Source organism: Bidens hawaiensis, unplaced genomic scaffold, assembly GCF_021521415.1.
Source record: "Bidens hawaiensis isolate Kalapana, Puna unplaced genomic scaffold, B.hawaiensis_p1.1 tig00029907_1, whole genome shotgun sequence".
Taxonomy (NCBI): domain Eukaryota; kingdom Viridiplantae; phylum Streptophyta; class Magnoliopsida; order Asterales; family Asteraceae; genus Bidens; species Bidens hawaiensis.
In genome coordinates, this window is record NW_027494970.1 from 105326 (window position 1) to 132097 (window position 26772).

General features: G+C 38.1%; 1 protein-coding gene across 1 annotated transcript; it reads right to left on the reverse strand.

Annotated features, from left to right (window-relative positions):
- Positions 1-2150: 2150 nt before the first annotated feature.
- Positions 2151-6397, reverse strand: LOC143579675 (uncharacterized). Its single transcript, XM_077062914.1, has 2 exons — positions 5617-6397; positions 2151-3354 (listed from the first exon to the last, which is right to left on the reverse strand). Exons 1-2 carry the CDS (start codon positions 6266-6268, stop codon positions 2156-2158), a joined length of 1851 nt encoding a protein of 616 aa, XP_076919029.1. The 5' UTR covers positions 6269-6397; the 3' UTR covers positions 2151-2155.
- Between the last annotated feature and the right edge of the window lie 20375 nt (positions 6398-26772).

Sequence of the window (26772 nt, forward strand, 5' to 3'; positions counted from 1 at the left end):
AACAAACACGCGGAATAATACTGTAAACTTGATATATTGCAACTTTCCAACACGTGATGCTTAAGATCACAAAATACTCGTTCATCCAAAAACCTTATCCCTAAAACCCGAAGTTGAGGTTTATATATACCTCGACAACTTCGCCTAACATGCTAGGCGAAGTTGTCATAACTTCGCTAGGTCCCCAAGTTCGCGTATACATACCAGCGAACTTACATAATCAACAGTATTCGACACGTAACAAACAAACAAAACGATTACAGACACAGACAAAACACGAGATATTGAACTACTGACATCATGCACCAACAGACTCCCCCTTGGCAGTAGCTTCATATCTCTAACTTCTTTCTCGTGTCTCGTAATCCAAAAATCTCGTACCACTCGTCTTCAAGCATGAATGCCCTGTCTTACACAGACAGAGACCACCCTCTAGTACTTCTTGGCTTCATCCTTCCATGCAGGAGTATAGAATATCTTCTTATCATCTAGTACCTGCAAATCAGCTTGAGACAAATTAACCAAGTGCATGGGATCATACACTCTCAGAATCTCATGTTCGTCTTCATCTTCCATAACAGCTTCAGAAGTCTGACAATCAGCGTACCACCACTTGAGATTCTTTAAAACATCCTTGGGCATCATCTTCATCGGCACCTCTTTTAAACACCGAATCGGCTTATACTTCATCATCATCCAGGGCTTACCATCAACCCTCATTCCCCGTTCCTTATCTTCAACCAACTTTACTTTCTGAGGCTTCAAAAGTTCAAACCTTTTCTCCTTAATAGCTTCCTTCCATACTATCTTTCCAATTATTCTTGCCATATTGTTATCACTCCTATTAATCAATCTCAATCGAGCCAAATCTTTCACCTCACACTCAGGCAAGGTGTTGAGCGATCTCAAAGCCTTCTTAAAATACTGAATCCCATCAAAACGCTTAATCACAAATAACTTTAACTGCTCGTCATACAGCCAGCAAATGATACATTTCTTTGACTCGGCGTACCCCTTGATGTTGTAACTCTTTTTAAACATTGTTGGCACCGCTGGCTTCTTTGTCTTGAAGAACCATTGAGCACAGCCTTCTTTCCATCTTGGCTGTTCTTCCCACTCAGACTCATCTGACACATTTGCATCTTGGCTCATGTTCACATTGTCGACATCTAGAATATCATGTTCTACACCATCATCCACAATCCCCCTTCTTCTAACTCACTATCAATCTCAATTTGTTCCCCTATCTTTTCAATCTCATCAATTGTTAACACATCATCTACTAACTCATCATCGTTTCCCAACACTTCCTCATCATCCACAACCACCACATTCTCACCACCTGAACCACCTGATGTACCCGCAGACTCCCCTTGAGATGTGGAAGTCCCAAGAGCTTGTTCAGTTCTTGGCAACTCACTACCTGCACTTTTCGATGCATTGGGATCATCGTCTCTGTCTTGCCTCTTCTTGGTTCTTAACTCATCACCCTTGCAGCTCGTCTCCCCCTGAGATGCCAAGAATTTTTTAAGAGCATCAAATAGTTTACCATGTTCAACAAGGAGGGACGACTGTAACTGATTCTCTGCCACAAGTCTCTGGATAGCTTGAGTTTGGATGAGATTGATTCTTGACTGTTCAGCGACTACCCGTTCAAGAGCCGCTATCCTTTCAGAATCAGACAAAGTAGCATCAAAATCAAAATGCATGTGAGAAATATCTTGAGCATACGGTGGAGGAATTCCCAAACTAGCTAGTATATCCGATGTAGACTGAATAGTGACCGCGGGTGGTATCGAAACAGGCAACTCCGCAGTAGCAACCAACTTCGAGTCAACAAATCTCGCAACAACCTCCGATGGAGTAAGAGTAGCAAGTGGCAAGGATACTATCTCCGGAGCAGTAAACTGAAATGTGGTTGGAGGAGTACCAAAAGATGACGACGTGGTTACCAAGGAAACAGTTGTGGTAATCAGCACTATGACAGTTGTAGAAGCAGGAACCATAGTCATACCGGATAAAGAGGGTGGAGAAAACCGAACCACTCGTGAGCTTTCACCAACTCTTGAGCTTTCACCAGCCCTTGCCTTCTTTGATCTCCGTACCATCCAATATAAATCCTCCTCATAATCAGATTCGCTATCATCTGAATCTTTCATTCTCTTGCCATGCATTCTTCATGTCTGGCAAGAATCTGTTGGGCTTCAACGAGATCATTAGTAGAGGAGTCAGAGTTAGTTCTTTCCGAATCCGCCACAGATGCAGTGACCATGGAAACATTTACACCTGACGCCTCAGCTACTGAGGCTTGAACTTCAGCAGCTGGATGAATCTGTTCCATGTCAAAGAAACCTTGCCCTCCAAAGGCAACTTCAAGGTCTACCTGTTTTTCCGGAGCGGCAACAGGATCAGCAGGCTGTGCTTGCTGTACCACGGGTGGTGGTTGAACCACAGGAGGTGGTTGAGGAACATTGGCCTGTTGCGGTGCCGGATCAAGAAATTCATCACCTTGAGGAGCAACATACGCAGGATTCACCAAATAACCAAACAATACAGTGTGCCGTGGACGAAGTTCAGGCTTGCTACGAGCACTTGATGACTTACATTGCGCAAAGATTCTTTTAGACACACTTTCCACAAACGAAATAGGACGTCGTTGTGGCAAATTAGGAGCTACATGATTCAGAATCATATGTAGAAATCTCGGATACATTAAAAATCTTTCCCGAGCAACCGCACGCCTCTGACGATCAATCTCATAAAAAATCAACTGACCAAAGCTGTAAGGCTTGTTGTAGGTCAGAGCAGTCATTGCCGATTGCATTGTTGCACCCATACCATCTGTACCAGCTTTCCAACCAGACATGCACACTATCATCATGTGCATAAGAAACCGCCACTGATCTAACAAAAATCCTTTCCTCCTCTGAGAGTCTCCCAACGGACCCGAATACCCCATACGCAGAAACACACCATCTCTGAAGGAGGCCGAAAATTCAGTAGGATCATCAGTAGTTTCAACCCCAAGCTGTAAAGCTACCCTTATCTGTTCGGCCGAGAACTGTACCACTTGATTGTTAACTATAGCGCGCATAACTGGAGGATCAACCCTACAGTCATATTCAACTGTTCGCCAAAAGTGTTCAATATTTGGTAGTGAAATGGGAAGAGTAGTCGTGATGGTGTGAAAAATACGTGAGCGAACGAGAAATGAAATGATCTCACGATAGTCGTCTATACCAAGAGCATCCGGATCCAAAGTGATATACATGTTGTGACCCGGAAAGAACTGTCGGTTATTATCTCCACCTTCATCACCACCAGCACCACCAGCACCTGCCACAGCAGCCATATCTGCAAAATAAACGAGCCAAGTCAGATCATAATACCAACAGTTGACAAATTCGCCCAACATGACTTAGGCGAAGTTGGAATGTCAGCGAAGTTATGGGACAGGCGAAATTGACAAGTTCACTCAAACCCTAACTTTGCCCTATGAACGGTGCACAAATAATACCCAGGTAAGGTTTTTAATGTCCGATCAAAGAATATCAATACAAACAGTGGAATACGATTAGAGAGATGAATCACTAATAATCACGAATATCCTTCAGCTCGGACCGACAAAGAGCAACGAGGGTTTGGTTCATTAATGAACCTAAAACATGTCATTTTGGATCAGATTACTTAATGATACAAAAGAATTATGTAACATAAAATCATGACGAACCTTACCACACGAACGGAAAAAGATTTTAATAAGTTTTGATTCAGGGGATAAGTTCGCCGAGGGTTTGTGTAGTTTAGAGGTTTTGACCCAATTTGACCACCGTTTTCCCTTATATACCACAAAAACCCAGCAGCGAAGTTAAGGATAACTTTGGCCTGCTGTTTATAACTTTGCCTTAGGTCAACCCCTTGGTCAACTTCGCTTATTTTGTCACCAATTAACTTCGCCATTTAGTTAACTTCGCCCGAATAGACTTACAAACAGTAACATATAAAGTGGATCAAAGGGCAACATGCTTTTAAAATTCTCCAAAAAAGATTTAAACTTAACGATCAAAGAACCAAGTAACCAAGTTTTATAAAACTAAACCATAAAACGAAATGCATAACGAAAATTTGAGTAATAAAATAAACGGGATCAAATTTCAGTCGTGATGAGAACCTACATGTTTTAGAAAACATCCGAACAGGAATCATACTAATTAACTGGCTGTCACATAGATCCATGTTCAGCGGTATTATGACATAAAGAAACAGGTTGTAAGCAGGTATAAAACTTCGTATGGTTTTCATCGCTTCTGTGATACGGATTAGGTTCAATTAAGCTCAAAATTTAGATGGACATCACATGAGATATTGTGATGCCTCCTATCTATTCTCAAGGCGTATTTGTCTTTCCCCAAGTCACCCCGAGTTGACTTCGACCCGTAGTGTCTGATTAAGCAATGAGCACGCGTCTATTTTCTGAGTCTTCTTCACATTCTTTCTTATACTTGAAAAATTCTTTCTAGCCTCTTTCTAGATATTTGTAATAACATAAGCTTCAGAAGGCTTAATAATAATAACTTGATTTTTGATTTTTTTTATTTTATTATTTTTTTTAAAGAAAGACATTAATACAACTTCAAATTGAGGACAACTGCAAGTCCCGAATCTGGATCACTGCAGGTACTTGACACTATTTTTGCGGGAATCAGAATACTCACGGGCTCGTGTATGACTGGGTAATCACTTTTCTGCCTATCATTCGGAAAGATGTATATGGAGACATGCACAACTCAAAATGATTCTTCACGTTAAATCGAGAAGTTTTAGTTTGTATCACTTCTACTTTTACGCACCATAGAAAGCTACCATAAAATACAATGACTGCTCTAGAGTCTTTTAGGCCTAATAACTTCACCAGTTAAGCACACAAAATCAGTTTTTCTATCACTTTCCAAGGTTGGATCAATTTTCTTTTAAACATCGTATTGAAACTTCTTACGAAGTTATAGACTTGAAAAATTATATCATCTCCCCAAAAAAAATTTTAAATTCTATCGCCTCGATCAAGTCAAAGTCTTCAGGTAAACGGCTATCCTGAAGATCCAATGGATCAGCTGGACCGACCACATACGAGTATGTGTCCTTCTAACTAAGTATGAACGACTATTTTTCAGCGAAAGAATAAAAATCCATCATAAACCGCCCCGGTCACTTTCAGTCATCTGGTTAATGGCTATCCTTATAATCCACACATAGAAGTAAGGACCAAACATATCCAAGGATATGTCCTTCAGACTTAAGTAACCGACATAATTTTAAGCGACAGTGATGGTTTTTTTTTTGAATAAAACTGAAAACAAGGTTACTCGGGATTGATCATCCCATTAAGCTCAACAAGTTTTTGAAAACGGGATCGGTCAAACGCTTTAGTAAAAAGATCGGCAAAATTATCCAGTGAATTAACCTTTTCAAGCACAATTAATTTCTTCTCAGCACAATCCCGTATAAAATGATGACGAATGTCAATATGTTTAGTTTTACTGTGTTTAACGGGATTGTTAGTTACTGAGATTGCAGCAGTGTTATCAATGAAAATAGGAGTTTGAGTGAAATTCAGACCATAATCGCGCAATTGCTGTTGTATCCATAAAACATGGGAGCAGCAGTTTGATGTTGCCATGTACTCTACTTCGCAGGTAGAAATGGCTACTGAGGTCTGCTTCTTGCACTGCCACGACACCAATCTTCCTCCGAGAAACTGACATCCACCGGTTGTAGACTTCCTGTTCTGATTGCAACCTCTATAGTCAGAATCTGTGTAAGCTACCAAATCCAGTTCTCCCCCTTTCGTGTACCATGGTCCCAACTTGGGTTTTCCTTTGAGATACCATAAGATTCTCTTCACTCCCTTCATGTGAGATTCCTTCGGATTTGCCTGAAAACGAGCACAAAGACAAACTGCAAATATAATATCAGGTCTAGATGCTGTTAAATACATTAAAGAACCTATGATTGCCCGATATTGAGTGGGATCCACATCTTCATCACTGTCGGAATCAGCACCCAGTTTGTGATTGACGCAGATTGGAGTGTCAAATGGGGTACTATAATCCATCTTGAATCGTTTGAGCACATCATGGACATATTTCATTTGATGAATAAACATGCCATCTTTCTTTTGATCTACCTGCAATCCCAAAAAGAAAGTTAATTCACCCATGGCGCTCATCTCAAATCTCTTCTTCATGACCGCTTCAAATTCCTGACACATAGTAACTCTTGAGGCAGCAAAAATGATGTTGTCCACATAAACCTGAACAAGTAGAAAATCTCCCCCTTTTCTCTTGAAAAATAGCGTACTATCAATCTTTCCTCTCTCGAACCCATTCTCTAGCTAGTAGTCTGAATCGTACCGACTTCCAGATCATCCTCAAGATTTGAAGAGAGTTCATCAGTGTGAGATTGAGGTTGAGTGTGAAATGGATTGTAGAATTCATCTTCATTCGAAACAGCAGGAGTGTCAACCGCACTTGACAAGGTTGGTTGATTTTCATCATATTGCGGACGTTGCACAATGGTCTCCTCGTCGTCATACAGAATCTGTGAAGCAATTTTCTCATCAATGTCTGCAAAATCCAAATAGGGCATATTAAAAGATTTGAAAAGCTTATCATAGTCGAAAGCCTCTGCCGGTCCCATGCTAGGCCTTGGTGATTTGTAACTGGTAATGTCAGTGTTACAGACCACCTCAACCTTGCTGTTCGATAAATTAAAGACTCTTCTGTTGGGTGTCCCAACAACATAGCCAACTAAGATACCTTCGTCGGCTTTCTCACCAAATTTAGAGTTAGTCTTTAATATCGAACATGGGGACCCGAAATGTTCGAGACCCTTCAAGTTTGGCTTTCTACCATGCATAAGTTCATAACATGTTTTATTTAATCTTTTAACAGTTAAAACACGATTAAGGATAACAGGCTGTAGCAACAGCCTCAGCCCAGAACACCACGAGAAGTTTAGCATCTGCCAGCATGGTCCTGGTGCCTTCGATTAGTGTTCTATTCTTCCTCTCAACTACTCCATTTTGTTGCGGTGTATAAGTGGCGCTGTACTGATGCTCTATTCCTTTCTGTAAGCAGAACATCTCCATCTGGTAGTTCTTGAACTCTGTACCATTATCACTCCTGATGTACTTAACCTTTCTCCCAACAATATTTTCAACCTTGGTAATCAAGTTAATTACCAACTGAACTGTCTCATCTTTTGCCTTCAAAAAATAAACCCAGGAGTATCGAGAGTAGTCATCGGTCACAACCAAGCAATATGAGGTTCCTCCTAGACTCTTTACATTCATAGGACCAAAGAGATCCATGTGAAGTAGGTCTAGGGTGCTGACAATAGAGTTAACCTTCTTTGAGTGATGAGGCTTTTTGTGTTGCTTTCCTTTCTTGCACGACATGCATTGATCTTCAAGGTTAAAGTTCTTCAACGGAACCCCAAGTACCAGCCCGTTCTTGACAATGTAGTTCATCTTACGAAGATGTATATGACCCATTCTTCGGTGCCACAGTTCTGACTCAGATTCTGTTGCTTTTGACAGGAGACATGATTCTTCTGTGGTTATCTCGGTTGATCTCATATCCATCACATACGTGTTCTTCTCTCTTGGAGCTCTCATTACAACCCACGTCTCTGGTATCTTGAAACTAGGATAAAGTACGAGTGCCTCATCTTTAGTAAAATGAACAGTGTATTCTTTATCACAAATCTGAGAAACACTCAATAGGTTATGCTTCAATTCTTCTACAAAATTCACCTTTTCCAACTTTATTCTCCCATTCGTCACAGTCCCAATACCACTAATTCTTCCTCTACTTTCCCCTGCAAAACTAACCCTTCCTCCTTGAACAAATTTCCAGTCACGTAACAATTTCTTGTTACCAGTCATGTGCCGAGAACAGCCACTGTCAACAACCCACATATTGTTTCCCTGTTTGACTGTTCCTGCACAATTAAAGAAATAGATTAAAATCTGGGGACCCAAGACCTTCTGGTCTTGGGTTGATTAAATCTGCTTTCCGGCATCCAGTATCTTGGTTGCCCAATGTTGGACCCCGTATGATTCGTATCAATAACAATAACCACTAACAGATCTCAGATCTGTGTTTATACTATTAATACGATTAAGGATCTAGCTCATAATTAACATTGATTCAGTGTTATATATGTATATCTATTATCAATATATTATTTGTATAATATTAGGTAAAGCTTGAGACAGAGTTTGGACAACAATTCGTTAATTAACTCACCAAAACTTTTTATTAAAACGTGAACAGGAGTTCACTATATATAGAAGGTGATCTGGTTCGCTAACATCCCCTAGTGAACCAGCCTCTCCTTCGTTACATACATTAACATAGCGAAACACCCCCTGATTCGTTAACATCCCCTAACGAATCAGGAAGGAATACATTTAATGTCTAGTTCACTAACATCCCCTAGAGAACTAGACTATAACTTAACGAACTAGCTATTAAATAAATTAATTATTACATTAATTAATAAATAAAACATTAACGTTAAATACAAAGACTCTAGACGCACAACCGTGAACTAACAGACACCCCCTCGTCTTGAGCTCTTTGTCTTTAACTTATTTGAAGCGCTTGGACTGCCAGTCTCTGCAACTATGAATTCCATGTTCATGACACACACGAACAACTCGTTGGAATTGCATAGCCAGGTCGTAATCTTCACAGCACTCGAACAAAATCTGCTTCCTGAAGAGCACGTCATTGTCGGTCTCTGATAAATTAACCAACCACATCGGGTCGATTATCTTGATAAACTTAGTCTTCAGACCTCTTCCCAAAACAATGACGGCCTCGCTGGTGTGGTTGTCATAATACCAGCGGTTGAAAGACAGATAAATATCTTGTGGCATTGTCTTCACAGGAACCTGCTTCATAGTCTTGGGCGGCTTCACTTTCAAAACAAGTTTCCTTCAGCAAGTCCTTGGATCACTCTCGTCGATACGCTTTTGTCTAGGGACTTGAGGCTTAAAGAACTTGAAGCCGTGATTGACCTCAAAGAGAAGATGCCGATGAAACATATCAGCATGCTGGTGACCCCCACGATTTATAAACGGACGTCTCGCGAGGGTTCGTACATCCCAACGCGGTAGAGTTAAAACGTCTCTTATAAACTAATAATACTGGACACCCTTCTCCCATTTGATTATACATACCTTAAGGTCCGAATCATAAGCCCATGAAACAATGTCACCGTGTACCTTTGAAACGATCTTGAAGGTAGTCACCTGATTAGCCTTAACCCAAGCAGCAGCAGTATCTTTTCTTTCTTGATCTACATAACGATAAGCACTGATAATTTTACCCACTTTATAACGTTTGAACCATCTTTCTACGTCCTCATCAGTCACTTCTTTGAGTGAGGGTACTGTTCGCTGCACAACCTTTTCCAATTCATTATCAGTCTCTTTAAACACCTCTTCTTGAAATACCGGAGCACCTTGATCAACGTTCGTGTGTTGATACAAGTCCGGGTACTCATCAGCGGTCACATCCTCCATTTCTACATCCTCATTCTCATAAATAAAGTCCGTATTCATCTGAAGTGACGGATCAACTTCCAAACCTTCCTCATTCTCTACCTCAACATCGGGCTCAGCTTCTAAAGCATTTATCTGATCATCATTCAGCCCAAGTAGTATAGAAATCTGCGTCCGTGTCAACGATCTTTCTACAAACTCCCCAAACTCTAACTCATCTCTATTCACCACACTCTTAACCACCCCTGATCCATCAACAAATATCACTTTGTTAGCTACAATCATTTCAATTGGCTTGGCAGCTGTTGGATCTTGATAAATAATAATTTGTTTGCTCGAATCATCACCGCCACTAACACCAGCACCAGAGGATGAACCATGCGATTGTTTAGGCTCACCTCCTGCACCGAATTCATCAGGATCTTTATCGTCGTTCTTGAGTTTCTTTAGGGCATCTTCTTTACAAGTTAATTGTAAAATTAACTCTTCTTGTTCTTTTAACTTCACCCCCTGAGACTCAACAATCGCACGCAACGATTTCGTCTCCTTCTGACAAAATGAAACGTAACTCATCAATTGCTTCTGATGTTTCATGAGTCGTTCTTGGTTCTGTCGATCTGCTGCCATTTGATTTTCATAAAGATGCAGCAGATTTAACAGCATCTCAGTCTGACGACCAGGTGGCAAGTTGTATAAGGATGGGTGTACCGGTTGAACAGGTCCTTGAGGCTGAGTGATTCTCATGAATGAGACATCACTAGGCGGAGGTGGAGGAGGAGGAGAAGTAGTTGTTGGCGGAGGAGGAGGTCTCATTGATGTAGTAAGAGATACTGTAGACAATGCAGCAGGAGGTCTCGGTATCTCGGTTAACGCCATTTGAGGAATAAGACCGAGCCTCTCGTGTGACACCAACGTCGTCGTCAAAGTAAGCATCGGAGTGCTAGTAGTTAGCGGCACCGCCGAGCTTTAAGGCGTTGTATGACGTGGTGGTGGGGTTCCAATGATTACCCCAGCCCCAGCAGACACACGGGGCTTATTTGATGGTTCACCAGTAGCTACAGCTTTACCCTTTCTTTTTCTTTCCAGCTGAGCTTTCATGGTGGCAGCTAGAGCAACATCGACTGCATCTTGTTGTTCTTTAAGAGCTCGTTCACCAGCTCCATCATCACCATCATTCCCATCACTATCACAATCATCATCTCCACCATCACCGTTCCCACCCTCTCCCCCTTCACTCTCGGAATCCGAATCATCGTGGATCCAGTGCTCATTAGGAGGACATACATAATCCGGATTGATTATATGACCAATTTTCCGTTTATTCTGTGGTTTCTCCTTTCTATAAGTTAACATACGATGAACGGTATCTGCTGTCATATGTTCCTGATGAAGTACATCATTCACCAACGTCTGATCAATCACCAAATTCGGAATCTAATCTTGAATAATTAGCTGTAAAAAGCGAGGATACATCAAGAATTTCTTTTATTGAAGAGTTTGCTGAACCTGTTCCTTCAAATGATCAAATACTGACTCTGAATAATTATACGTCTTGTTCAGAATCAAGGCAACAAAGGCCGACTGCAAACTCAGTCTACACTCATCAAAATGAAGTAAAACGTGTAGCAGATACTTGTATGGTGCACACACCCCATTCTTATTCAACATGGACTTAAGAATATTTCCATTATAGTGCAAACGGGTGAATAGTCCTCTAATTAATGACCTGTCAAATTCACTCGGGTAATCATCATTATCATCGAATTGACGTACTCGGCGAATCACTACAACATCAATTGTAATTGGAGTTTGATTGATTGTAGCCCTGATGATCTGATTTTCTTCAACATATGCAGCCGTGTTCCAAAATTGTCTGATAATACTTAGATACACCTTTGGTCTAGCAGTGATAGCATAGTGTATCTTTGATCGTCGTAAGAAAGTCAACAAATCTCCAAATGTTTTCAAATCAGGTACATCTTGATCAACATAAGCACAAATGTTGTGCTTTTTATCAAACGGCAATAAGATCACTTCAGCTTGTTGATCTTGTTGATCCTGTGGAGGTTGTTCTAGTGGTGGTTGATTTTGTTGTTCTTGATCAGCCATGTTTTACTGTATAAATAAAATCAAATATGAGAAGAGATATCAAAATATATCAACATATCTATAGATGGTGTATATACGTAATCAAAGGATATGTATAATTAATATATTTACGCGTATTAGATGTTTTAAATTCTTTAATTAAATTAATTGAACATATAGTTAATATAATTAAATAAAAAAAATGAAATGTCATTCGTTAACTTCTCACTGATTCGTTACAATACTGTAACGAATCATGTGATTCGCTATCAAGTAAATTAACTAACGAACTGAGCATAGCGAACTACTATTTAATTATGACGAACTAAGATCTAATTCGTTATATTTTAGACGAATCCACAACTGATTCGTGTAATGCCTTATTCGCACAGCTAGTTCGTGTAGAATCTTAACGAATTGGACACGAAACAGTCCCAATTCGCTCAGACTAACGAATGGTCCAATAATTCAGACTTGTTCTTTGACCAGCTTGGTCAAAGTCAAAATCAAAATGAACAACAATAGTCAACATTATAAACCCAGATACAATTAGGCCATAACCATCATCGAAGCATCAAGATAATCAGCTCGTTGAGCTCGGAATCACACTAGTAAGCTTAGGTGGATGAGATTGAGACTCAACACCTAGATGTACTGAGGGTTAAACGAACAAACTATAAACACGGAGAACATGAATCATCAATTAACCCAGCAATCAATAATCAAATGATGATTAAAGTCCACCAAGGGTATCAGAATGACATTTCGATCACAATGACATCTAATTCATCAAGTTTATCAACACAAATCATAAATAAATAGGGTTTATAAACTCGGAAACCCTTAAAACACTAAAAGTTCATAATTTAACTATCAAACCTTAGAAATTCAAATCTATCCTTGAAATGTCAAAACAAGAAGGTCGAGATTTCAGAGAAAATTTTGAATAAGGTTACTTTAAGGTGAAGGAAGAAGGCGAACAGTGGAGAACTATTCGTTTTCTTGTCTTTTAAAACCTTGCACACAACCCGAGGTACAGCTGGCACGAAGTAGGCACTTCGTTTGAATTAACGTTAGCGAATTAGCCCATTCGTTAATTAATTCGTTAACTTAGGTTAACGAATCACTTCCTGATTCGTTACATTAAATTAGCGAATCAAGATATGATTTGTGGCGTGATTCGTTAAATATGCATAACGAAGGGATGATTCGTTACAGAGTGCGGAAGCGAATTAGGTTAGCGAACCAGAAGCTAGTTCGCTAAAGAATCACCTAGTTCGTTATCCATAAATAACGAATTAGCATTTAACAAATTAAAATCTTTATTTAATTTTAAATTTAAATAATTAAAAATTAATTAAATAATAAATAGAGTTAACTTAAAACAAATTACCGAGAAACTTTTATCCCGATAATTAAATACTTTAAAAAAAACCTTTCACTTTTACGAAACATAACTTAAAATATTTTGAATAATATGTAAAGAAAACAAGATAAAATATTTTTGGTATTTTTTAAAAAAAATAAAAGAATGTATATACAAGAAAAAATATCCGAAACTAAAATCTTTTTCAAAAGCAGTACATATTTTTGTATTTTTGTCGAGTTTGAGCAGAGAATCATATCGACCAAATTGCCCTTCCATCACAGTTTTATTTCAGCGATATTATGACTGGCGATAAGTCGGTCATTGGTATTGTTATCCACATAAATCTAATAACACACATTCAAGTATTTTTGTGATATGATTAATTTGTTCAATTAAAGCACAGAATATCAGAAACTATCAGCCTCTAATCTCGGTTCAAGCTTAATTTGATTTTTGCCAAATCACCCCAAATTGACTTAAACCATTATATTGTTGATCAAAATTTTTGATACCAATTTTGAAATTTTGAGCAATGCATCAAGTTTCCTTTACTGTGAGTGAGTATGCACGAGTCCATCTGTCGGCTTACATACATTGTATCCCCTGGGGTCCGTTTCTTAATGGTATTAAGACGCGCGCAAGGGAGGAACAAATGTATGACTAACAGCGGATTTTGATCAAGTCAGTAATTTAAATTGTACGAAGTACAACGGTGATCAAGTTTAATGACTTTGGGTTTGCTTCTTGAAAGCGAGTGAAATATTCATGCTTATGAATACCCAGATGATTAAGCCGCATAAAGACTCACAGTGTCCAGAATCCTAACGCTTGTTATTTGCTTTATTTTATTTTTTGGTGATAAACAAATATAAGGCTTGAGTATGACTGGTTATTACATTTCTGCCATCCTCACCAAGACTTTTGCTAGAGACTAACACCTCTTTCAATTTGGCGTTTCTTTATGTTTATATCACGTACTTTACTCTACTGGGTTGTTTTAAGACCTACCAATGCACCAATGCAATTAAGCACACAGTCTTTTAAGCTTACTTTTTGCTGGATTTGGGGTCAAGATAATCAATGTACTATCATGTTCTCTTTGTGCTTCAAAAACTCAAAATTTTGAGGAGCATAAAATAAAGAAAAGATAAATTTAATCGCCCCAGTTAACTTAAGTTTATAAATAAATGGTTAACCATCAATTCACAAGTGAATAATAGGACCAAGACATGCAAGCATGCTTCACAAACTTAAATAACCGACATAATTTTCAGCGAGAAAATAATTTAAAAACGTCTGCAAAAATCTTTTTCGTTTTTCTCTATACAAACTTTAAAAACACAATATTTTTGTCTTTTTCAATTTTCTTATAAACAAAATAACCTTCACAATCTTTTTGGATTTTCGGATTTTTCTGTACAAACATAAATCACATTCTTTTTGGTTTTTCAAAATTTTAAAATGTTTTTGGTTTTTCTAAATATTTAAAAGAAAAACATTAAAGAACAGAAATCACAATATTTTTGAATTTTGAAATTTTTTAATGTTTTTGGATTTTATCTATACAAACTCAAAGCACAATCTTTTTGAATTTTCTAAAATTCTCCCCCTAAAACCTAAAAACATAAAGAAGTTAAGCTAAAACAATAAAGCAATTTAAAGATAATTATCCTAATTTTAGGATCTCAGCAAGGGTCTTCAATCCATTTAAACCAAGCAAAAAGTTAAAACGTGTTTTATCAAACGCTTTGGTAAATAGATCGGCTTTTTGAAAATATGTGTGCACTTTCTCAAGATCAATTAGTTTCTTTTCATAGCAATCCCGTATAAAATGATATCGAATTTCGATATGTTTCGTTTTAGAATGTTGTACGGGATTCTTGGTGATACTAATAGCAGCAGAATTATAAATTAAAATGGGAATAGTAAGAAACTTCAAACCGTAGTCGCGAAGATGTTGTTGTATCCACAATACCTGGGAACAGCAACTCGAGGATGCAACATATTCAGCTTCGGCAGTTGAAGTGGAGACCGTTGTTTGCTTCTTACACTGCCAGGAAATAAGCCGGTTTCCTAAAAATTGACATCCTGCAGTAGTAGACTTGAAATTGATCTTGCATCCTCCATAATCTGAGTCTGAGTAGGCGGGTAAGATCGAAAGTATTATCTTTGGGGTACCATAACCCGATGTCAGGATTTCCCCGTAGATATTGCAAAATACGCTTGACCGCTGCCAGGTGAGTCACTCGGGGACAAGCTTGGTACCTAGCACACAAACAAACAGCAAACATTATGTCGGGTCGAGAAGCAGTTAAATACATTAGAGAACCAATCATAGCATGATAAAGGGTCGGATCAACGGTATCCTCCAATTCATCCGGTGATAAATTGTGACCCACTGGAAGAGGAGTAGAAGGGATTTTTCCGGCAGTAATCTTGAACCGTTCCAAGACATCGTTTACATATTTTGTCTGATGAATGAAGATTCCCTTATCAGACTGGTGAACCTGCAGCCCAAAAAAGAAATTCATCTCTCCCATCGAGCTCATCTAGAACTTGGTCTGCGTAGACTTCTCGAACTCCTTACATAATTTGTCGTTCGTAGACCCAAAGATTATGTCATCAACATAAATCTGAACAAGCAGAAGATCATCACCAATATTCTTGTAAAATAAAGTGCAGTCAACCGTTCCACGTTTGAAGCCGTTATCCGTCAAATGGTCGGAGAGCGTGCCATACCAAGCTCTCGGGGCTTGATGAAGACCATATAATGCATTGTTTAAACGGTAAACACGGTCAGGATAATCAGGATCCTCAAAACCTGGAGGTTGTAGGACAAACACTTCTTCGTGTAATTCACCGTTGAGAAAAGCACTTTTAACATCCATTTGATAGACCTTGATATTCTTATAAGCTGCATATGCCAGGAAGATTCGAATCGACTATAATCTTGCAACTGGAGCATATACCTCTGTGTAATCAATACCCTCTTGCTGATGAAAACCTTGCACCACTAGACGTGCTTTGTTTCTGACAATCACCCCTCGATCGTCCTTCTTGCACTTAAATACCCACTTAGTCGGAATGGCTTTCTTGACTCTAGCAGGTTTGTCTATTAAGTCCCAAACACCCAAACGTGCAAATTGCTGTAATTCTTCTTTCATAGCTTCTACCCAAGAAGGATCTTCAAGTGCCTTACGAGCTGTCGTTCTCTCAACTTGAGATAGAAAACAAGAGAATTTAGCAAGATTTACAATTCCCGAAGAATGTAAGTTAGTGTAAGCACACAATATGTATTATCACTTGACGAAGCAACTTGATGACGTGTACGAATGCGCACATCAAGTTCTCCAATGATGTTTTCCTGTGGATGATATCCATGAATCCGAAGAGTGGGATTCTCAGGAACAACAACATTGTCAAATAAGTTAAGTGTAATGTTCACCTAACTCGGGAGATGAAACATTATCACTAGCAACTGGAGAAACAACTTGAGGTTCTTCAGTTGGAGCATCTGGTTGAGCTTCAACATCATTAGAACTTGAAAATCTTGGAATGGTCAAATGATCTTCAAAGTATGCTAGAACCAGATCTTCGTCGATGTGTTCAGTCGAAGGAGTAAATGAATTAAATAAACTATCGTAGTCAAACATCCAGTCTGGACCTTTCCCTTGAGGAGGAGTTGTGTACTTTTGATAGTCCACATGGTACCATTCTTCAACACAACCAGATGTGAAATTAAAAACCCTTTTCTTTGGAGATGCATATCCCAAGAAATACCCTTCGATAGCTTTTTCTTCAAATTTACCGGAATCCTTCTTCAACATTGTACACGGACACCCAAAAGGTTCCAGGTACTTTAAATTAGGTTTTCTATTATTTAAGAGCTCGTAGCTTGTCTTCTTGAGTCGTTTCACAGTTAGAACTCGATTAAGCATATAACAAGCTGTATTCACTGCCTCATTCCAGAATTGGACAGGAATCTTAGAATCAGCAAGTATTGTTCTTGCAGCTTCAATCAAGGTTCTGTTCTTTCTTTTAGCAACGCCATTTTGTTTAGGTACATAGGGTGCACTATATTCTCGGTGAATTCCCTTTTGGATACAGAAGAAATCCAACATAGTGTTCTTGAATTCAGTACCATTATCACTTCGGATTCTCCTCACCTTTTGTTTATACAATGATTCGATCTTAGTAATAAGGTTTTGTACCAAAACCGGTGTTTGATCCTTCGAACTCATAAATAACACCCACAAATATCTTGAATAATTATCAGTCACGACAAGACAATACCAGTCTCCAGAAATACTCGCACGATTCACTGGACCAAACAAATCCATATGAAGTCGTTCTAGCGGAGTATCAATGGAATGAATACCTTAGATGGGTGTGATTTCTTCTTTTGTTTTCCCTTCTTATAAGCAACACAATGATCTGATAACTTAAATTCTTTAACGAGACACCCTCAACTAAGTCATTTGCCATTAAATAATTCATCTTTCTGACATGTATGTGACCCATTCTACGATGCCATAGAATCGAGTCTTTCTCGGTTGCTTTTGAGACAAAACATGTTTCGATCGATGTGGATACCTTAGAACTCATATTTAAGACATAAATATCATTTGATCGTGGTGAACACATGATAACCATGTCCTCGGGAATAACATAACCCGGTTTCAAGATAAGACATTCTTTGTCAGTAAATATCGTAGTGTACTTTTTATCACAAATTTGCGATGCACTCAATAAGTTATGATCAACTCTGCCGCAATAATTCACTTTCTCAAACGTAATGTGACCATTTGAAACTTCACCCTCTTGTGTGATCATGCCCCCAGAATTTCTAGCAAACGCTGCATAACCCCCTTCAATATTTCTTACGTTGGTTAATAGGTCGAGATTCCCAGTGATATGACGAGAAAATCCGCTATCCATAATCCAGTTTTCACCAGAGATGGTCTTGGATGAACCCTACACACAAACAAAAGTGATTAGTTCAAAAAGGCAGTCCAGGCCTCGGTCTTGGGCACCTTTTGGTTTTCTCTTTGATCATTAATTTGAACAGATTTCAACTGTTGTTCAACCACTTGTGAATAAGTTACCGGCTTCCTAGACTTTCGTCTTAAATAAGCTACCTGAACAATGTTTGAATTCTTGTTCTTACATATGGGTTCAGTTGGAACGAATTTTGGTTTCACTTAACTATGTGTCTCATTGACATGAAGAACCTTCCGAGGATTCACATTAGAGAACAAAATATGAGTATCATCAGCATACGACACATGTCGTTTCAGGATCTCCTTGACCAATGGAATTGGCTTTGATTTGTCCTTGATAAAAGGATGAAGATTCTTATAGTTCTGCTGACTACAATTCCTCACAACATGACCCTGTTGACCGCACAAGAAACAACTTCACATGTCTACACGATGTTGTTGCGAGGTATTTGGAATGAATGATGCAGACGGTTGATGATGACTCACATTTTTGGTCATACTTTTTGCAAACTCATCAGATAATTCAGACTTCTTCTTTAGGTAAAAATCTAAATTAGAACAGTTCGAAAAACTTTTTAGTGTATCTGTCCCATTTGACTTCACAAAGTTAATTTTCTTAGCTTGTTTTAAAAGTTGTTTTGCCTTAGTCAATGGATCAGATTGAACTGATGTTTTTGTTTGAGCATACACACGTTCAAGTTCTTGAATTTTTGAAGTTTCATTGATAAAGACACTTTCAATAAGTTCAGGTTTGATGATACTTATTGGAATTTCTTTTTCTGTGAACATCGTGTCTATTCCTTTTAACTTAAAAACTCTAGCCGATGTAGACTTAGAACTCGGAGGATTAATGAAACGCATTAAGTCCTCGTCAGAAATCTTTGGTTTAACTGACTTCTTTGCCCTCACTGGTTTGGTTTTTACAGTTTCTTCCTTGTTCACTTGAGATTTGAATGAACCATACACAGCTTCCTCAAACTCTTGAGGTTCGCAAAGAATATGATTAGAACTAGGAATGTTCTTATTCTTGTGTATAATCTCAGGTTCAAACACATCTTCAATAATCACTTTGTCAACATTTTCAACAAAGACCTTTTTACTTTCCACATGAGGTTTTTGAGGAGCAACTTGGGGTTTGACAATTTCAGTTTTAACCAATTTAGGTTTTTCAGAAATCACAGATTCTTTTTGAATCAAATCCTCTTCTTTTTTTGCAAAAGGATTAATTTTATAATCATTATGGAAAGGTGGTGGAATTTCAACAAAACCAATACCTTTCTTGGAATCCTTTTGTTTTCCAGATACCTCAATGATTTCATTCAACAGAAAAGATGAATTTCTAAATTTCCCCAATTTGTTCTTCAACTCAAGAACCTCATTCTCAAGCTCAGTTATCTTTGAACGATGATTCAAAATCTCTTGAAATTTTTGTTCATTAATTGTCATCTTCACAGATAACTCAGCCTTGAGATCGTGGTTACTTGTCGACAATGCATCAATCTTTTCTCGAGATCTCATTTGAGACTCAAGAGATTGTCGATAAGTATCCTTAAGAGAAGCAATTTCTCTTATTATACTATCATTTTGATTTTTCAATGCTTCTAACTTAGATTTGTTAGATTCACAGTCAACACATGATGCTTTAACAGATGAAGTAGCAGAAATAGAATTACTAACCTCGTTAATCTTGGCCATGCAAGCAAACATTGATTCGGAAGGCTTGTCGCAAGAGTCGTCAGAATCAGATCCAGAACCATTATCGGAAGACATCTCACTAGCAGTTGCATCTTGAAAATCATTGTGTAATCCAAACATAGCCAAATTTGCTTGAACGTCATTGCATAGTAACCGTTGTGACCAGTCGGTTCCATCTGCTAACATTTCTTGTGTTGTAGAAGAAGATGGTTTCTTTTCAGCATCACTTCCTCGTGGTGTAGAAGCATTTTGACTTTGACCACGAGGACCAATGTATTCTTTCCTTGGTTTGTCACATTCCTTCGCGAAATGCCCAAATTCTTGACAATTATAACACTTTACTTTTAATTTGTCAAAACCCAACTTCTTGTTTAAAGCTGGAAGATCTTTTCCAGTTCTCTGCATGAATCTTTTAACTTTATGGACGATCATAGCCATGTTCCATTTTAAATCCATGATTTCTAGATCAACTCGATCTATCTGATCATTGTCCTCATCTGTTAAATCACTTGTGGCAATCTTACTACTCACTAAGTTTTCATATGAAGACATAAAAGCTGTCAGAAAAGCAAAGTTTTGCTCAGCTTCCTTCATATTAACACTAGGTGGTGTAGCAAATGGATTTGTATTAGTTGAACTTCCAGAACCACCCGAATTACCAGCAGAGTAGAAACAAACTTTTGAATCATTCAACATAGTTGATTCTTGTTCACTTGCAGCATGAGTAAGAAAAGCAGTGATTGGAGAGATCGTTGAACTAAGAGGCATACTTCCACAATAGAAAGCTGGATCTTGATTTTCTTTGGAGGATTTTTTGACACTTAAGATCGTATTCTCTAGCTTCGATCTTTTGTAGAAATTCAAGTGCCGTCAAGTCTTCATTCACAAAATAGTCATTCTCTTTCAAAACCATTAGAAATGTTGAGTAAGAACTTGGAAGCACACTTTTAATAGTGTCAATTTTATCCCTTTCAGAAATTTCCATTTTCATCTTGTCCATTTCAGCAATTAAATGACTAAATCTTGTATTCATCTCTTCAACTGTTTCTCCCTTCAATAGATTAAAGTTTCGAAACTGAAACTTGAGCATCACTTTCTTACTCTCAGCTGTGTTTCCCATGCTTCTCATACGCAGATGTTGAAATAAAGACGCACATCTCTTGATACTACCAACTTGATGAAAGATATTTTCTGGTAATGCCATAGTCAGAGTAGAATAGGCTTTTATCTCGATTTCTAAAGCTTTCTTCTCTTCTTGTGAGTATTGAGAAACAGCTTTAGGAGTATACCCAATAGTATCATCACCAATCATTGGTGCCACATAAACTTCATCAAGACAGTAAGAGCAATCAGGATGAACAAATCCCAAATGTGCACGAAACCGAGGCTCCCACTTGGCAAAGTCACTGAACTTCATCAATCTTGGACAATTAGAATGGGAACCAATCTCAGTATCAAGTTGCAACATCTGTTGCATTAACATGTTTTGAGACGCTAATGCATACATACCGGCCATCTTTGAAAAGTTTCAAAAATTTAAAGGGTGTAACAAATAAAATTTAACAATCTGTGAACAGTTATAGCGAACTGTGAACAATTATAGCGAACTATGAACAGTGTTTAACGAATCAACTCTTAACAAGGTTAAGATTGACCAAATGGCGAAACAGATAACGAATGAGATGAAGGTTTAGCGAATCACAAGTCAACTTAACGAATTGACCAAACGAATCACAAAGGATTAGTTTAACGAATCACAAAGGATTAGTTTAGCGAATCACAAGTCAACTTAACGAATTGACCAAACGAATCACAAAGGATTAGTTTAGCGAATCACAAAGGATTAGTTTAGCGAATCAGATGATAATCAGTAACGAATCGCCAAAATAAACTTAGTGAATCACTAAGGATTGCTTAGCGAATCAGCTACAGTGGATTAGCGAATCACACTATAGCGAATCAGGTTGTTACAACCGTTTGTAACAAACTCTGACACCTTATGCCACGTGGCAAAGGTTGTTAGGACACAAATTCCAAGAAGAACACGTGTCACACGAATCGTTTAATCTAGATAGCGAACTAGATAACATGAACCAATAACTCACACGAACTGGCTAACGAACAAGGTAACAAAGTAACAAATTTGATAACGAATCACGACAAAACATATAGCGAATCACCAGGTTGATGATAACTAATCAGATTCATCTTTGAATCTTCAAATCTTCAAACATTCAAAGTGAATTTCCAGAAAATTATGAACATCAACCCAGAATCCCAGAATTGTTAAATCCGTAATACGACTTCGTTATTCAACCAAATCGAACAATCGACCTACCAATATCCTCGTAAACCAATTCCGAATCCAGTACACTAAACCTCGTAACCGATTAACACTCTAAACCAATTCAATTACACCAAAAACTATCCCCTGTTTCGGACTTAAACCGAATCCAAAACCAATCCACACAGATCCAATTCAAACCTCAATTCCACCTCACAAATCCTCTCCAATACCTTAACCAACACAAACTCAATCGAATCCGTCCATAATTCAACCAATTCAAACACAAATTGATTCAAAATCTCTTAAACAGAAAATTTAATAAAAATGATAACAAAATCAACATGAAATCAAGTGTATGAGCACCAACAGCTCTGATACCACTTGTTGGAACCCATATGATTCGTATCAATAACAATAACCACTAACAGATCTCAGATCTGTGTTTATACTATTAATACGATTAAAGATCTAGCTCATAATTAACATTGATTCAGTGTTATATATGTGTATCTATTATCAATATATTATCTGTATATAATATTAGGTGAAGCTTGAGAGAGAGTTTGGACAACAATTCGTTAATTAACTCACCAAAACTCTTTTAAAACGTGAACAGGAGTTCACTATATATAGAAGGTGATCTGGTTCGCTTACATCCCCTTGCGAACCAGCCTCTCCTTCGTTACATACACTAACATAGCGAAACACCCCCTGATTCGTTAACATCCCCTAACGAATCAGGAGGGAATACATTTAATGTCTAGTTCGCTGAAATCCCCTAACGAACTAGACTATAACTTAACGAACTAGCTATTAAATAAATTAATTATTACATTAATTATTAAATAAAACATTAACGTTAAATAACTCAAGATGCAAAACCGTGCACTAACACCCAAAGTTGGTTTGAGGAGAGTTTCTATAATTTCTGTAAGGAAAACTTCTAGAAGATTGGCTATGAGGCCATCCAAACCTTCGTGAGGTCATAGAATTATAATTATTGATTTGGTAATTTACCGGGAAAAAACGAGACTGATTTCTTTGAAATCTTGGAGTAGACCAACGATTGAAATTTGGTGTGTTAATGTTCTTACCAGCATTATAGTTAGTACTCGTTTTATACTCAGTTTTAGTAGGCCTCATATTTCTAGATTTTCTTTGTTTTAGAGGACAATCAGCGACAAGATGTCCTAATCTGTTGCATCTAAGACAACTTATGTTCGAATTATTTTGGTTGTTTCGAACTTTCATCTCAAAAGGTGTTGCAGATGTCGAGGTAGCGTTACTATCCGTTTGTCTCACATATGGTGGGACGAACGGATTTAGAGAAGATTTCTTTTCATCAAACTTATAGTCCTCCCCTCGTTTTAGTAACACAATCTCTTCTTTTATCTCACCCAATTCGGACGACTTGTCCGAATTTGACGAGATTGAGCTAGGGACAGAACTTGTGACATTAGAACTTGGCTTACTCGTTTCACTCTTAATAACTTCATTTTCTTTAGCAGAAATTTTTATAGGAACTGTCTGACTAATCTCAACATTCGTAGATTGCTGATTACTAGGATCATACGTATAGTTATTGTTGTATGGTGGTGGAACTTCAGAAAATCCAATTCCCCCTTTGTTAACCGGGGAACGTTGAACACTTATGATGTGATCTAACATTGCAGATGAGTTTCTGAATTGTTCAATTTTTCTGTTTAGTTCCACCACTTTTACCTGGTAATCAGCTATCTGTTTATCCTTTTTGGCTATTAGTTTGGTCTTTTCTTCTAACACTTCATAACTAAGATCAATCACTTGGATTTTTTCAGCAAGAGTTGCTTTAAGACTTCTGATATCCTTTTCACTAGCTTTTATTTTTACCGAGTAACTGTTTTTTTTAGTTTTAGAATAGTGATGTTCTTTTAGATTTTTAAATTGAGTATCCAAACTAACAAACTGATCAGTTAATGTGTTCAATTATTCAGACAGGTTTTCACATTGTTCACAATGAGGTTCAGAACTTACCTCAGAGAGCTCATCGTTCACTTATGCCATGTATGCTTGATCTTCCCCCGTCTCTCTTTCACTTCCTCCAGTTTTGATGTTTACCAAATTAGCCTGTTCGAATACCTCCTCAACTTGTATATTCCAGTTGTATCCACCGTTCTGTTGAGATACCATAGCTCTATTTTCACTACCACCCCCATTCTGTTGTGTAGTTCTGTTCTGACTTCATTCGACTCTCTCATTTGTGCACTCCTTAGCAAAGTGACCATGTTGTTGACAGTTATAACATCTAACCTTTGATTTATCATTCCTTGGTCTTTCTCCAACGAACTTTCTACCCGTTTTATTCATGAATCTCTTTACCCTTCTTACTATCATAGCCATTTGCCATTGCAGATCCATCTCCTCTAAGTCATCAGCATCGATCTGATCATAGTCTTCATCCAAAGTTGCAGGGTCGACTATTTTACCTTTGATGTAATTCTCATAAGATGCAATGAAGGTTGCATAGAGAGCAAACTGCTGTTCAGCTGATTTTACACTCATGGGAATCTGTGAGTAATTATTGCTTGGAGCATTGGATGAGAAACTACCAGTTGCAGTTTGAGGTTTTAAGGAATTACTACCTCCTGCTACGAAACATATATCACCATCCATATTGAGAGTCACATGACCATCTGGAGTGGAGTTTGATTCCCCCTTCGAATAGTAGGCGGTGGATTCTGATTTTGAACTTGAGCTTGAAGTGACTTTCGCACCATACATTCTCGGATCCTGAACCTGATCAGTTGGTGTCTCCTTTCGAACCATGTTTAGTTCAAAATTTCGTAACTTATTTACCACCGTTTCCAAATCAATCTTGTCGAAGTCCTTATCTTCTCTCATCAGAACAGTGTACATCTCCCATTTTGGTGGAAGAGCATCAAGAAGTTTCTCCACTATCTCTTCTTCCTTGTATTCAATGGAGTAGTTATTTAGCTCGGTCATCAAATGATAATATCGTGTGATGATATCATCAAGTGATTCGTTTTTCAGATACTTGAATACGGAGAATTGGGTTTTTAGCAGCTTTTTCTTGGAAGTACGTATCCCAACATTACCTTCATATCTATTCTCTAGTGCTTCCCATAGTTCTCTGACAGTTTCGTATTTTTTGAAGGTATGGAGAATCTCTTGTGGAAGTGCCATCGTTATAGCTGCATGCGCTTTGCTTTCTGCCTCATACATTTTCTTTTCATCATCTTCCATCTTACTGTACTTCTTAATCTGTTCACGACCTTCAAACATGGACGTTGGCGGAATGTACCCGTCTTGAATGCAAACCCACATCTTAGCGTCTTGATACTTCACAAACTGTTCAAACCGATCTTTCCATGCAACGAAATCAGTACCCTTCAGTAGTTTTGGAGCTTTAGTTGCAGACCCAGCTTCAACCTCCATCTTTACTAGTTCTGTGATGTTTATCGAAGTCATTGTTGAAAGAATAGAGATTCAAGAATCAAAAACAAGGTTATGTGAAACAGCTATAGCGAAGTTAGTACAACTTCGCTGGACTATAACTTCGCTGGACTATAACTTCGCTTGGACTATATCTTCGCTTAAACCCTATAACTTCGCTAAAACCCAACGTATTGTGACGGCAACTTCGCTTGACAAACGACAGGTTTTGCAGGTTTTAGTTAAGTTGATTGCGAGAGACATGAGGGTGATTAGGAGGTATATTTGTTGAGGGAATATGGGCAAGAGACAAAAACGAGGTATTTCAACGTAAACTCGTTCCGCGAATGGTCAAACGGAACGATCTTAACACCATTGTTATTATCCCGAACCACACAATCACGAGCAAAATGCTCTGATACCACTTGTAGTTTCCCAGCCGGATCTACACAGGAATATCTCGTAACACAAGGGTGCAGAATTCCCACATAATACGATACGAGTGTAAGACAAATAATACGTTTAATCGGTAAAACAAACACGCGGAATAATATTGTAAACTTGATATATTGCAACTTGCCAACACGTGATGCTTAAGATCACAAAATACTCGTTCAGCCACAAACCTTGACCCTAAAACCCGAAGTTGAGGTTTATATATACCTCGACAACTTCGCCTAACATGCTAGGCGAAGTTGTCATAACTTCGCTAGGTCCCCAAGTTCGCGTATACATACCAGCGAACTTACATAATCAACAGTATTCGACACGTAACAAAAAAACAAAACATTACAGACACAGACAAAACACGAGATACTGAACTACTGACATCATGCACCAACACTTGGTCTTGACCATCTTCTGATATAGTCTTCCATGCTTTCTACCTCTCCAACATCAAACAATTCTTGATTAGAGAAAACATGATAGATTGGTAGAAAGAGATAATCATTCTTGATGGTTTCTTCATTCTTCTTGCTGTTCTTTTCATTTGTCCTTTTTGAGGACAATTTTCTTGATCTTTCATTATTTTTCTTTCCCTTAGATCCACCACATAGATCAAATGACCTATGTTCCCTTCTCATTTGCTCGTGATGTTTCTTCATTTTTGGAGTAATCTTTGGTAACAAAGGAATCTTGTGCTTTGAACTTTGTTTACCCCTTTTCATTTCTTTTAAACTCTCACAACTTGTACATTTGTCACTTGAATCACTCTAATCATCCTCATTTAACAAATTATAACCTTGATCATCCAATGATACTTGAACACCAATAGACTTTTCAACGGTTCTTTCTTTTGTTTCAACTTCCTTCATTACAAACTCACCCT